At 42.7% G+C, this 14674-nt stretch overlaps 1 protein-coding gene across 5 annotated transcripts in view; it reads right to left on the bottom strand.

Annotated features, from left to right (window-relative positions):
* CBLL1 (Cbl proto-oncogene like 1) overlaps positions 1 to 14674 on the bottom strand; it is a 148748-nt gene that overhangs the window by 56099 nt on the left and 77975 nt on the right. For 4 of the 5 annotated variants that reach the window (XM_069629149.1, XM_069629151.1, XM_069629148.1 and 1 more), the window contains exon 4: positions 3075 to 3158. In XM_069629149.1, coding sequence (XP_069485250.1) covers positions 3075 to 3158 — 84 coding nt within the window. Of the gene's footprint in view, positions 1 to 2412; positions 2520 to 3074; positions 3159 to 14674 lie in introns of all 5 variants that reach the window. The other variant, XM_069629152.1, reaches the window with a different exon arrangement.

Below are 14674 nucleotides of genomic sequence, written 5' to 3'. Positions count from 1 at the left end.
TCACCCAATAAAGTGTAGTTAAACATTAAGAGAAGTCCAAGGGACATCTCAGTGGTACTGCAAAAAAGGTGCTGTGTGTCACTATGGAAAAGCAGATGCCTATGGAGTTTAGAAGCCTCCATAAAACAGTAAAAAACACAGAAAATCAAAGTCAGGCAAAAGAGTCCTGCTCAGGAGTAAAATTTAAAAAGCTCGGAGTCCAGCAAGAGAGCTGGGGGTCTTCAAGGTTAAAGGGAATTTGCACAGAAATGAAAATTCTCCCCAATAATACATTTATATTTTAACATGAAGGTATGTGTAAGCGTTTTTGATGTGCATTGCTAGCTGGATTCAGTGTACTTACCTACACCTCAAATCTTCCTCTTAAGATGGGCCTGACTGTTAAGAGTTTTTTGGGTGGGAGGGGGAATGTACAAACCACTGGGATAGCTAACTAAAGTCTTACCTCCAAGTGGGACTTTAGGAAAAATCCCCAACAGGACTTCTATAGGAGGGCCGGTATTTAGAGATGCAATAGGAGTGAAGAATGGGGAAAGGAGAGACCCGAGTGTTGGGAAGTAGGACAAAGGTAATGAGAGAAGAACTAGTAGCAGGAAGGTGAGCGAAGTGCCTAGTAGAAGGAGGACAAAAAGTGTGGAGGGGCATGGCAGTGTGGGGAGAGGGGTGATGGGGAGAAAAAGCAGGGTTTCAAAAAACCACAGTTTGAGTGCAGCAATGCAATGCTAAACTATGGCCATAGGCAGTCTTGCTCCTTCTCCCCAAACCCTGCCAGGGGCATAAGCCCTTCCCTAGGGGATCGCTGTCAGAAAACCATTGGCTCTGCCTTTCCAATTCCAAGGACGAGAGGGGATGTTGTGCATTTCGGGACAGCCTTCCTCCTCCAGGGCGTGGAGGTCTTGCCAACTCTCCACTTCTCCATGCTTGCACTACATATCTCCAGGCAACAGTCCCTCCAATCTTCATTACTCCAGCAGCTTACCTTGGTATCAAGGGAGCATCAGCTGGTATGTCTGCTTCGTTCAGGACACCAATTGAACTTCCCACCCCTTTTTTCCCCACCTAGGGAGTATTTTCTAAGGCTGATTGATTGGTTCTTCGTACTGTGCACTAGTATTCCCCCCAGGATTGCTATTCTTATGAGTCTTACTTCCCCCTCATTATCGGATTATTGGCTGAGGACGGTGATTGGTTCTTGTGTTAACCTCTATTAAGGTCGGATTGTACCCGCAAGATTTTTGTTTAATCGTCTGCAGTGCTATCTTGGCTTTCCCTATACTTAACTTGTCAGCTCTGCAACATGCCTCTGTCTCTTCTGAAAGGTGCACTTCCCCAAGTTTAGTGGTGGAATGCCTGGTCGGCTTCTACCTACACTGGTCAATTCTAAGTGCGGGTCGCAGACCGGTCCACTCCCTTGCCTTGTGTTCTGGGAAATTACGTTGCCTGTTCTGGGAATGCACAGTGTTGCACTTGTGGCCAAGCTGGCATGTCTCTCTGGGGCTCAAGTTTGTGCAGGGTGCTGTGCACTACACGAGAGGCAAGCACACCTCTGCCTAAGAAGTGGGCTGCTGGCCAATTAGACCACTGGCGTGGCAGCCACATGTCCGGTTCAGGAACTGAATCGAGCAACCTCTGAAAAGGGTGCCCAGGCTCTCTTCAGGGAGACTCTGCAGTTGCCCTCTGGGACCACAACCGTATTGATCAGATCCGCATCTTGCTCCCCTAATAGAGGCATGTGCATCAAACTCCTCAGAGCAGCCAGAATGCAATGTGAGGAGCACTTTCACTGTTGCCATAAAGTGGGTACCAATTTATTTAAAGTGATCACTCACCTTAACGGAGCAAGTTATTATACAATATGTTCAACCTTTGAAGACATTCCATTGTTACACCATCACATTTGGCAGGGTGAATATAACAAATCAAACCAACCAGAAGATGCCTACCCCACAATTGCCAAAGGATTACATATTTTACTTAATATCTGAGCAACAGGTGAAGGCTAGCAAAGTCGATGCTTGAAACCACCCTGTGTTACATGGCAGAATGAGACAGCCTCCCCACTCCCCTTTTGTGCATATTAAACATATCCCTTATGAAAAGGGGAACACGCACTATCAAAAAGTACGGATAAGCTACAGGAGAGGACCATTAAATCAGTAATGTTCATGCTATATTGGGAATTATCGAAGCATTAAGATTGAAAAAATGTACAATGCTGTATTCCAGGAAGCACACCTTGTGCTTAGGAATCTTCATCTGAAGGCATTTGCCTGCTTCTCAGGTGCAGCAGGCGCAGCCTGTCCGGTGTAATCTTTTGAGTGAAAGACTGCCAGACCTTGCATGCCTAGATTTTATGGGATATAGGCAGTAGATACAGTATTTATGGAGGATTACCTTTTTTTCCACACTTACTGCAAACTCTGAAAAGAGAAAGCTTCTCCTTGCAAGCTGAATCTGCCATGATGTACCTTGAGGGAACCCAACACTTGATTGAGGAGAAGAGTCTGAGCCCAGGAAAACTGAGAAGTAAACCAAACTTCCACTAGTGAGAACGTTCACAAAAGGATTTGAAAATTGAAATTTGTACAGCAAAATTCAAAAAAAACTCTGAGAGCTAATGAGGAATCCCTCGTCAAACTGACTGCATATCTGAAGATGGTTGCCTGGGGTGGAGCTTAAACCACGCTACCTCATTGGTTGGGGACATGAGGACCAAAAGGAGGTGGAGGGACTACACAAGTGAATGCCTCCACAGGCAATTATTTTTAAATTGCAGAGGATTCCCAGTTTGACAAGGGGGAATATTCAAGCATGTGAATATGTATGAAAGATCCAATGCTGGAGAAATGTACAAATCTGCATTCCTAGGAAGTACACTTTGTGCATGTGTAGTTTATAAGGCACTTCATTGATACAAAAAGTGAGTATGACCATTTATTTTACTTGGCAGTAATGTAATTCTGGACAAAGCAAAATTGCGTAAATATGACAAATGGTGTCGTGACAGAGCAAACATTTTAACAAGACTACACATCACAAAAGAAATTGAAATCTAGCCCTGCAGAAGTACTCACCATACGGCCGTAAACTTTGATCGGTAACCCACACTGATCACAGAAGTGGACAGGTGTATCATCCTTTTCTCCAATTAGGTTTATCTGTAAAATAATTGAGAGTTAATAACATTAAAAAATGTTTAAAGAAGCATTATGTATTGCAATGGCATAGACAAAAAACACTACTTTGAATTAAACTAGGCGTGTTCTAGGTTTCCCATATGCATAAACTGGAATTGGGAAAGATCTCAGAACACTTGACACAGAATAAACTTTTCTAAAACAAACTGACTCTTGCAACAGCACATAGCAACTGTGCCTTTATGGATGAAATCTCTGCAAGAAGGGGTCAGAGAGAATGTTGCAGTTTGATAGTTACAATAGTCACTTTTCGGTTGTCCAGGATTATTCTTAATCTGAAAATTCTGAATCTGAAAATTAAGAATTCAAAATTTTCAAAAACAAAATCACGAACATCACTCCCACGCCAAAATACCCCTTCTGTGACCTAGATCCCCCCACACTTCTTACATAACTATTGGCGGCAAACTTCCGCCAATTCCAGTTCCCTTACGTGGATGGCAGACCTCACAATAAAGGTGCGTACCAGGCCTTTTTGCGCTTGAAAATCTTGTAAATATGACAGCTTGATTATTTTCCAGTGTACATTTACACATAGGTTTAGAACAGAGGGTAGTGCAAAGGTAAGGTTACTTGACAGAAACGAGAAGGCTTCTTTTGATTTTTATCTACATGGATGGAATTGCAAGCCACCTGCGAAACAGAATGCATTTCTCTGAAGCCCTTAAAAAACAAACTGCACACTGTGATAAAAGGAATGGGTTCTTACCATTCAGCTTCTGCTGTGTTGATGCTCATGGAGCAAAAACAGAAGCACTGTGCATATTTATTTTCCTAGAATTTTAATAAAGTAATGCAATTGAGAATTAATATTTTGTAACAAATGATGTTTTTTCCAGCGAAAGTCTTAGTCCAGAAATGACCCTAATCATGTATAGTATGTATATTATGTTGGCCAGAAACCAATCGCATCATGTGACAAACATTGCAAGCACAGAATCGTCAGTATAACCAGAGGGCATCCATTTTGGGTAATATCCGCCATTTGCTTTTTTTTCTTTTCCGTCAAGTGCTTTGCAAAATGTATTTTATTCTGAAAGTTCATACACGGTGCGAGGCCACAGCCTGCATGTTGAAAGATCAACCCAGACAGGAATGCCCAACAGTACAGAAATACATTGTTTTCCTCCCTCACAAAGTCCTTGGAGGCAAGCAGAAACAGCATTTAATCAGCAGCCCAGGTACAGGCCCGTCTTACCAAAGCTGTAGCAATAGGCAGTTAAAGCATGAATTATATTCTTCTAGCGGGTCTGCCTTAGAACAGGCTGACCCCTAGTTCACAAAGGAAACGGGTAGATAACGTAATAATGGAGTGTGTTTCTTTCACGAATGTGATATCCTTGCTGAACAAGTGCTTTATGTTCTCCATAACAAAGAACTGTCTCTGCAACGGTTGCTAAAATAAGTATAATTATATTGCATAAGAAACTGGTCACAAGGGGTCATATTTGTCACGATTGTCAATCACTGAACCCTAGCCCTAGAAGATACATTATGGGTGGTTTCATTTGCCTTCAAAGATTACACGTTTGTATATAAGTGCTGCTTGAGCGATGCTCGCTCTCTTGCGTCTCACGAGGTCTGGGTGACGCACGTTGCGAGACGTTAGACCCCAGTCGGCCGACTGAGCATACTTTAAAATAAACCATATTACTTGGAAAATCGAACCTTGTGTCTGTCATATCACTAGTGTATGGCGATTGTGCCATAGTTTCCATATGCGGGGGTCTTTACGGCCTAGCAAGCAAAAGCAAACCAGTATTGCACAATTGTATTCTTCCACGTTCCTGTGCCGTGTGCATAATCATGCGAAGGCACATCATTTTTACACTTATAATTTAATTTACACTCCATTTATAAATTGTCTAAAATGATGAACAGTCTAGTTTACATCCATTTATCCACAGATCAATGGGGTACATTACTATAAATGGTCAGTGGCAGCAGTCCTTTTCAAGGGCGAGTGATTGTCATTACACCAATCACAGGTGTTCTAGCCTCTCAAATCTTCAAGACTACAATTAAAACATCCACAACCTGATTGTCCTGGAAGTGCACGCGCTGTTCAAAAAAAATAAATGAATGTTAACATTGGTAATTGAAATAGAAACTCATCAAAACCTGCGCATGTGGTAATCCAGATAGGTATTTAACTTGCGCTTCATTAATGGTTCGTGCAACATCTAGGTACTGTGATTATTATACCTCAATTGATACTCAATTAACCGACCTCTGCAGGATGTTAGCCAATAAGATAACTCAGCCGGTTGAGCACTCGTTGCTGCAATCTGTGTATGATCTGTCGGTTGCAGGTTCGAATCCTGGCAAGGTCAACTCAGCCTTTCCTCCTTTCGAGGTCGATAAAAGGAGTACAGACTTTTGTTTGGTAATAATTGTGATTCAAATGTTCTATGTACAGTACTTTGCCAAAAGCGCTATATAAATAACCATTTGACCATTAGAATTTAACATGGCCTCGCTGCACTGTTGTATCATAGCATTGGCATACAATCAGGTAGTAATAGCTCCAGGAAATGACGACTTTCATTAAAGATCAAAAGACAATTCTGCTATCGAACCGCAAAACACAATAAAATTCATGTTTGCTTTACTATGTAATTGGCTAGGTTTTTGAGATTTCAACATTTAAATATATACAGGTGAGATCAAATGGCCAGACCTTGGAGAAATAGATGTATTCTGTCAGAATGCAGAAAGCTGCCCCATAGTAATGATCTCCATACAGTTTTTGCACATGTCGGCTGGATGTCACTTACTCTCTTGCAAAGGAGAAAAGTAATTTGACTCTTAAAATCACATATACTCTCAAAGTTTAAAAATGGGTAGTAAAATACTCCCATCTCAAAATCTTATCTGAAGCACTGGTGGATGGGATCCAGCGCTGCAGGGTCCTCCCCCGCCCCCCCTTTACTTTGTTTTGGAAGTAGGGGACGCACCTGTTGTCATAGCGAACAAGGGTGTGGGGTACACCCTGACAACCCCCGCTTCACTTGTTCTCTATAGGGGTCAGGTATGGTAGATTTGTTCAAAATCTGCTGTATATAATTTTAGTACTGCCAAAATTCGAAAAACTCTGGCATTCGTTTTTCTTTTTTTAATTTTATACGGATACCACATTTTTCAACAGTAGTAATGACAGAACCATTCGCCGAGACGTTGAGTAGTAGGAAGACTTAGTAACCAAAAAGTATAATTTGCTGGGACAGTCTTAGACTAATAAAAACAACAAGAAAATAAGAAATGCATACAATAATCTTAGAGATTCAGAGGACAAAAAGCATGTTTCCGTCTGTGGGATATACACCAAGAGCATTGCTACGACACCATTAACTATGGTGAAGGTTAATCTGTTTTCCAGAAGTAAATACTAAAAGCACATAAGAGCGCACCATCAGCTACCAAAAACGCATACATCCAGACTCCTTGTCTAATAATTCAGAGAAAAATATTGATGTACAGGTTGGACGGAAGTTGCATTTTTCAACATTATACCATCACTGGTACCACAAAACAGGACATTGGAGTAATATTTATAAAATGTCTGAGGTCAGACAATTAAAAGATTAATACTGCAAATGTGACCCGTCCACTGTTAAAAACTAGCCCCTCCCAGTAAAATCAGAACATATCCTAGAGGTAAACTGTGAAAGACGTGTTCTTCACCCAGAACTAGGGTGACCAGATGTCCTGATTTTCCTGGGACAGTCTGGGGAAAATCACCCTCTGTCCCGGGGTCCTGGGAGTTTTTTTGATTTCTAAACCCTGTCCCGGGTTTCCAAGGCTGGGTGGCTACAGTCCCGGTTTTCGCCGGGATTAGATTTCGAAATCAGGTCACGGCGCATCTACTCCTGCGCAAATGAGGGCGTGAAATGCTTTTCACGCCCCCATTTCCTCCACCTACCGCTTCCCATGCGCTGCATCCAATTAAAGGAATGTGCCTGCGAGCGCACACACTCCCCTCAACCCTCCCACCCCCCCTCCCCCCAACAGGCGAGCAACAAGTTTATTTGCATTTACTTTAGTCCTACTTCTATTTCTATGACAAGTCCCGTTTGTTTGTTTTTTTTTTTTACAATAAAATCTGGTCACCCTACCCAGAACTGTTTCTCACGCTCCAAACTGAGCTAAATCTACTCCGAAATGGTTGGTCTTCCAACTAGATCAAGCATATTTCAAAATCAATGCTCAATCACAAAGCATTCCGCAGACTTAAAAAAAGAAGGGTTGGTTACTAGATCTGGTGCCTAGCGAAAACAGATTTAAAATCATGATGAAATAACTGCCCACGCCGACCAAGTACAGCAAAAATCATGCTAAATTATTTCTATGAATATCTAGGAAAACAATGGAATCACTAATGATGCGTCTTAACTAATGTTAGAATTATACACGGTATTGATGTTTAAAGGGTGCGAAGGAACATCATTAACTGGAAATCCAATTGTCAAACCCAATATTTGCACTTTGGGGTGATTGGATGCAAAGCGTTGAGTTCCAAGTCCCTGCAGTATCTACCTTTAGAAAGCCCACTGTTCAAAGAAGTGCTGCACGAGTTTCCGCACCCACATCCTTCCCACAGTAATCTGCTGAATTAACCCACAAGTGTCATTTGCTTTAGAGTCAAAAACTTGGTGTTCTATCCACACTACTCCAGTATTTTTTTGTGGTTTTGTCTTAACATTTTAATTTTCACAAAAAAACAAATTAGACTTACCCACCAGGCCCTTCAGTGCCCTTTTTACAATGGAACATATGGCTTTTGTGACAACTTTTTTTTTTTATTTGGACGCCATTGGAAAAACTAAACCTGGTTCACGACTACGCATCTGTAGAAAACATGCGAGTGATGTTGAAAACATCAGTGACTGAATTCCTGGAGAAAGTCAGAGGTTAAAGTGGGTCCACCATCTTCAACATGGCTTCTTTGTCTTACTGAAACTATAACAAGGCTTAATTCCCAGTAAGAGCACGTGCAGTCCTAGTTCTCCATTAAATGTATCTTCACCCAATTCACAAATACTAAGTCCCCACCGCCCGGATGAATATTACAACACTTGAATTAAATCTCTATCAAACATTTAATAGTTTTGCATTTAAAATGAAAAATACCTATACACCCCATTATCAAACAGGAGATGCGGGTGAATTCAACAAAGACGCCAATGATAGAAAACAAGGGATACAATGAACCCTTCCTTCTCTACTGTTAGTGAGATTTTTTCCACAGCACCTCGGTAAAGGATGTGAAGCTAGCTACTCTTAGGATAAGGCAGGGTTTCAACCAAAAGATACAGCAAGTGCTTTACAATTGGCTGCTGAGTCGGGCTTCTCTCATTGGAGGGAGAAGGCTGGTGGGCAGGTACAGTTTGTCCAAATAGGCAAAACAAAGTACACTACACAGGGATATTGAAAAATAAGAGTCACTGAAAGGTCACATGGGTACTTTGTTTAGGACAGGGAACACACTAAAACACAAGTGTAGGTAAAAACACTAAATGGGTAAATTAAAGACCTTTCACAAACAAAGCTAGATGCAAGGCCTACTCCCGGTAGCCAGCAATATACATTTTAATCCTAAAGGATGGGGAGAAAAAGGGATCCATAGACATCCGTAAAGTACATTACACAGCCATGTGCAGGATCCGCAATCACAGTATTCCTCAAACCCTCCGGTTACACAGTGAAACCATACTCAAGAACGCACCAATGCCCAAGGGCCACCAAAAGGCAGGATATACATAGTAACCAAATGAGCCCCACTGTACACCTAGAAATCGCTGGAAGCAAAAGTTTTACTATAGTATCCTAAAACATCTTAGGACAGGAGTGCAGTGATTTATTAAAGTCGATTCCCTATTGCCAGGTAAGTCCGAAAATGTCTGTGTGGTGAGAAACTTCAGGGCCCCCACAAAAAATGTTTAAGTACCTTTTTTGTCACTTTGCAGGAGCTAAATTGTAGAAATGTTCCCTCTAGGAAAAGTCTAAGAACCAGTAGTAACCCCAAATAAACTCCTTAAGAAGCAGACAGCACCAGTGTAAACCCCCTTTGGAGAGCACCAGTTCCAGGTTCCTGGCCTAGCCAGCTGGAGAGGGATGCATATGCAGCAGCATTCCTGCCAATGCAAGTCAATGGAGATGAGGCCTGCACAACCCCAGTACTACAGGGCCAACACAACACATTAATACTCTGCCAATGAATATAAAAGGACATCTGAATGGATGTGAGGCAGAAGCCCCAAACTTTGCGGCCACTAAAGGTTTGAAAGGATGCATCCTCTTATGAAATTAGACCTTAAATAGAGGACTCCATCCGGCACAATGTGCAATTATGATCTTAAAATATCCTCTGTGGATGGTGCTTAGGACATGCCCACCTCTTTGGCTGAAGGGCAAATCGCCTGAGATTAAGTGGGTACGTTATGAAATGTGATAGACCATTTTAGTCTTAAACATTACAGGATTTCTGAGGTGTCTGTTGTAATGTTAAGCATCTCTCCATTCCACCCGGAATTAGAATGCTCTCCTCCCCCTGTTCCAACCCGGAACGTTCAAGATTCATTTCCCAACTGGCAGCCCTCGTCTCCGGGGGCCGCAGAATAAAGCTCCTTGCTCACCCACCTCGCCTCCTCACTTTATTTAATTTGGCGACAAGGAGCATTTTCGCCAAGCCCCAGTGAGCGACACCGGCCCCCGGAGCCCCTCCTCCGTGCTCTGGCTGCATCCACGGCGGCACACGCGGCGGCCCTTCCCCCGCGCCCCCCGCCCGTCAGGCTGAGAGGTCCTGTATCCGCGGAAGCTGCTGAACCCCCGACAATCCCCCTGAGATGTATTTCCCAGAACTAGTTTTCAATTCAGCTCTGTAAACTACACCCCAAAGGGAAAGGGGGAATGGGACAACAAAACAACACCAGGCAGACTGCGTCAAGGCTAATCAGTGCTGAACCTGCAGAGGATAAAGAATAGCATATACACTTCCTTAATTCACTTACTTAACCTTATGAATGGGAAGACATTAATCCTTAACTAATAATTAAGAATCCTACCTGGTTCTTCTCTTGAAATTTCTTAGAGAAGCGGATAAGAAGCTGAAAATCTCTCTTACTTGCGATACTTGAAATTCACAGCAACTTCTTACATTAGGCAAAACTGGAAGTCTTAGTTGTTTGTCTTTTTTCCAACATGCACTGGTAGTTCAATTAGATTGTCTTTAAAATGTTCTTTCTTGTCATTTCAAAACTTTTCAAACTATTTATAATTATCTTGAGTCTTTGAATCCTTGAAGAAAGAGGAAACACGTGCTAAATGCACACGCAGGTTATTTCCATTTAAATTATCGATGAACTTCACATAGAAATCTTCCTGGTTGAAGAACACGCGCAAACGGATGAAGACGCGCGATCAAAATAATCCACACGCGCAATAGTCCACACGCGCAATAATGTTCTCCTGCGAGACACGCGAAATAAAAACACCCGCGCTATTGAGTTCAAACGCGACGAAGTGATTCTCACGCGCAAAATCACTCGCGATGGAAAAAACACACGCGATCCTTGTTCCATACGCGACGAATTGATACTCACACGAAGAAACACTTGCGCTAGGAAATACACGCGCACTCACATGGCACGCGACGAACAGATTCTCACGCTTTGAACGCCCGCGCTAAAATCACACGCGCTTTGTATTTCACACGTGCTTTGTAGTTCTCACGCACCGTATAGTTTCTCGCGCTAAGGATCACCCGCGCTATGAAATCGCACGCGCTCTTTAGTTCTCACGCAGCGTATAGCTTTTCGCGCAAAGGATCACCCGCGCTATAAAACACACGCGCGTTTAAAATTGCACGAGACCAACATCTACTCGCGCTCGGAATACACACGCTAGAAAGCACGCGCTCACTTGAATTCGCACGCGACAGTCAAAATCTCGCGCTAAGGAACACCGCACTGGAAACACAAGCGCACTCCGGGAGTTCAATAGTTTTAGTAGAAACACTACCTTTAACGAATTTTCCAGGAGAATGTTATTAAGATGAACAGATTTACAGTAAAAATAAAGTCACTTATCTCCTGAGCGAATTCACAAAGATTTCCTGCTTTTCCTATCTTCAAAAACGAATTCCTGCCAGCTGATGACTTCTCCTGTAACCCCCAAGAAAGTAGCCGCTCAACTGCTGAGATCTGAAGGATAAAATCCACCAGGCCTAATACTAAAGCAGGAGCAGCCACTGAACACGTCCTCTCAGATGGGGTTTTGATGATGAAAGGCACAGAGTAACAGTTTAGAATGTTCATTGTTGTTCAGCATTGTCTTCTAGCCAATCAGAGCTGTCACTGTGAGGCTCCATCTTGCCTTGGGTCAGAACCAGGATTCTGAATCAGCAAGTTAAGGCCTAACCAACTATAATGGAAAACTTCCCACCCACACAAAGCTAATCTGAAAAGGATAAATAATAAAAAGGAAACTTGAATAAGAGAAGGAAACCTGACAGCCCCCCCATCACTGCGGCCTCCCCAGAGGCAGCCTCCCCGATGCTTTCGCCCTGAGGGAGAGGGGGCCAGGCCGCCGGCAGCAACTTGACCACGGACAGCGTGAGAGGTACCAGTTTTCTTTATATTTGGGGCACCCCACAGCGAGCGTGTTGCACGAGCGCGCATCCTTTGACTCGCCGACCAACGGCAGTCAGAGAAAAGGACCTCTCTGCGTGCCGTGCGTGCGGCCATTTTGAGCAGGCCCAATCTTGTTGCCATGGCGACGACGCAGAGTTCTCGGGGGCCGCAGAATAAAGCTCCTTGCTCACTCACCTCGCCTCCTCACTTTATTTCAGTGTCCCAGTTTGACTGGCAACATTCAAAGCATGCAAATTTATTAAAGATCTGCCCATTTAAGCACGGAATTTGCCACTGTACCGTAGAGGCTGAGCTGGTCCTCCACAACAAGCCTGACAAAAGGCCATAAAGCACAACTAGGTCATAAGCCTCCAGTATTCCGTTTCAAACAAAATCGCTGCTGCCTGTCAAAGCATGGACCAAGTAAGAGGCAGGAGAATTGGAGAAGTGCAGCAACCATACAAGTCACAGTTGAAGGCTTGTCAATTTGGAAGTAAAGAAATGCAAACTGCAGGGTCTCCACATTCTGGTCACACTTCAGCTACAGCCACTTGCCTGCAACTGGTAACAAGAATGGCAACTTGTTTCATATGCATCCTCAGCAACAGCAATTCACCATTGATTTGGCCAAGCACCTGAGACTGCTCTGATGCAGAGTTGTTTCTCTGGAGATAATCCCCAGAATCCATGCTGCCCCCACCATAGAGGGAGAGCCCTCAACTTTGACCTTAAACCGCACGAGGAACAGTAAGTTACCAACTAATAAGTTTGTCATTCTCTACCAGTGATTTCTAGAAGTGTAACGTTTGGTAGTTCCCCTGTGGCCTGTATGCGCTCAATCAACCTTGGCACTGAAATACCGGTTTGACTTTGAAACAGTGCATGGAGCTAAGAGGTAGGGTCACAACTCTGAAGATACTGTTGAAGCAATGTTGCCTGTAACCTTCAAATAATTTTGCCTTGCTTCACAGAAGACTCGATTATAAGTGTTGCACTGTATGATGGAACCACCATGCTCTCCTACGTTGACATTGACTGCTAACGGGAAACAATGTAGCCTAAAAGTAATAGGTCAGCGACTCTCTGGCATGAGCACAGAGCTGAAAGAAACCATCCTTTTATCTCCTAGTCTTCGAAGGACCTCTCCTAACGGGAATGTATTCCATTCGGAAACCACTGCCACTTTGTGCAAGAGAACAGCACATTTTTCTGCAATGGAGGGAGTGTTAGCTGGACTTTATAAAAACTGTCCGAAAGGTTTCATAAAACCATATCTTGGGCAGTACAAAACTCCACTCTTAGTAGAAGGCTGTATCACCTGAGAACATTTGGTAGTGTAGAGAGCGCAGCTAGGCTTATGTTAGGCGGGAGAGAGGGCTGTAGGAAGTTACAAAGAAATTATAGCATACACATGGTCCAAAAGAAACACTGAAAAATGTATTGTAAAAAATAAAAATAGTTTTTTAATACAGGTAGGCCAAGATATGTCTTGGGGAAGTAAGTACTATAAAAAATTTTTTATAAAAACCAACTCAATACTTATGGTATACAAACTACAGTATAACCTTATTTAGAGTACAATAAGCGGTCAAGGTGAGTCAAACTTAACACATTCAAAATGGCATTAAGCTATTCTAGGGGAGTAAAATCACAGTTAGGTATACTTTCAGAATACATTAAGTAATTCAAGGGTAGTAGGCCATATTGGTCCCAATACAAAGTGTTCAGTTATATACACAACTGGACCAACACGGTTACAAGTATCTCTTGCAACATAACTTTCTTCTTTCAAAAATGTATCGTTAAACACCAATGTTACTTTTTAAGAACACAGTTCAAAGAGTAAAAACTTGTAATATCTAGAGGGGTCTTAAACTGCTCAAGGAGAAGTATGAACTTAGTGAAACTATTTTAGAAGTGCCCAGAAGCAATTCAGGGAAAGCATAACCCAGCAGGTGAGTAGATTGACCATGTACTCTTCCAACCACACATGGAGTGACTTCGGTCCAGCACTCAGTTGAATTAGCTCAGCAATATTGCAGTTTAAGAAGAGCAACAGCTATTCCAGGTCAGTAAGTATTATACTTCACAGAGGCGCTACAAGCAACTCAAAAGACAAACTCCAAGACGGTTTTAGAAATGCACTAAAGCAGATCACAGAAAGCAAACCAACACACATTTAGAAGAGCACACAGCGGGTCAAGGTGGGTAAAACCTATTGGAAGGCTTTAACACTCATTCACTTTAGAAATGATAAAACTACCAATGCCATCACTTTTTAGAAGTGCAAACCACAATTTAAAGCTAGTAAAATAACATCTATACTTTTTAAAAGGAGCAACAAGCAACTTAAAGGCAAGTATTAACACTTGCAACGTATTCTATTACGTAACCAAAGTTACCACACTAACCTCTTTGCAAGTAAGTACTTTCAACACTGGTTATAGTTTCAAGACCGAAGCCTTATCATCAACGTCCTTCTAGTTTAGAGCATGAGGCAGACGAGGGGACCCCATTAGCCTAGGAGCAAGCTGTAGACAGGTCAAGATAGGGTGTAGGTACAGGAAAGTCTGATTCCAGAGGCTATCTTCTTCAACAGGTATTAGCTTCAAAATTAGTTTAAAAAGTGTTCAGGGACTGGGACTTCATAGAATGACTATTTGTTCCAGCATTAGGCATGGGCAAACAGTATGAGCAAACTCCCAATTACACCAATCACCCACTCAGATCCACCTAATTCACACAAGACGTAAGGTAAGTATTAACAAGTCAACACATTACCTCAGCAGAAAAGAAGAGCTTCTGGGTGGATGCCTACAGGATGCAGCAGCACAGGATCCGGTCCCT

Source organism: Ambystoma mexicanum, chromosome 12 (genome assembly GCF_040938575.1).
Source record: "Ambystoma mexicanum isolate Mex_15411 chromosome 12, UKY_AmexF1_1, whole genome shotgun sequence".
In the NCBI taxonomy this organism is placed as follows: domain Eukaryota; kingdom Metazoa; phylum Chordata; class Amphibia; order Caudata; family Ambystomatidae; genus Ambystoma; species Ambystoma mexicanum.
This window is presented reverse-complemented; position numbering and strand designations above follow the sequence as displayed.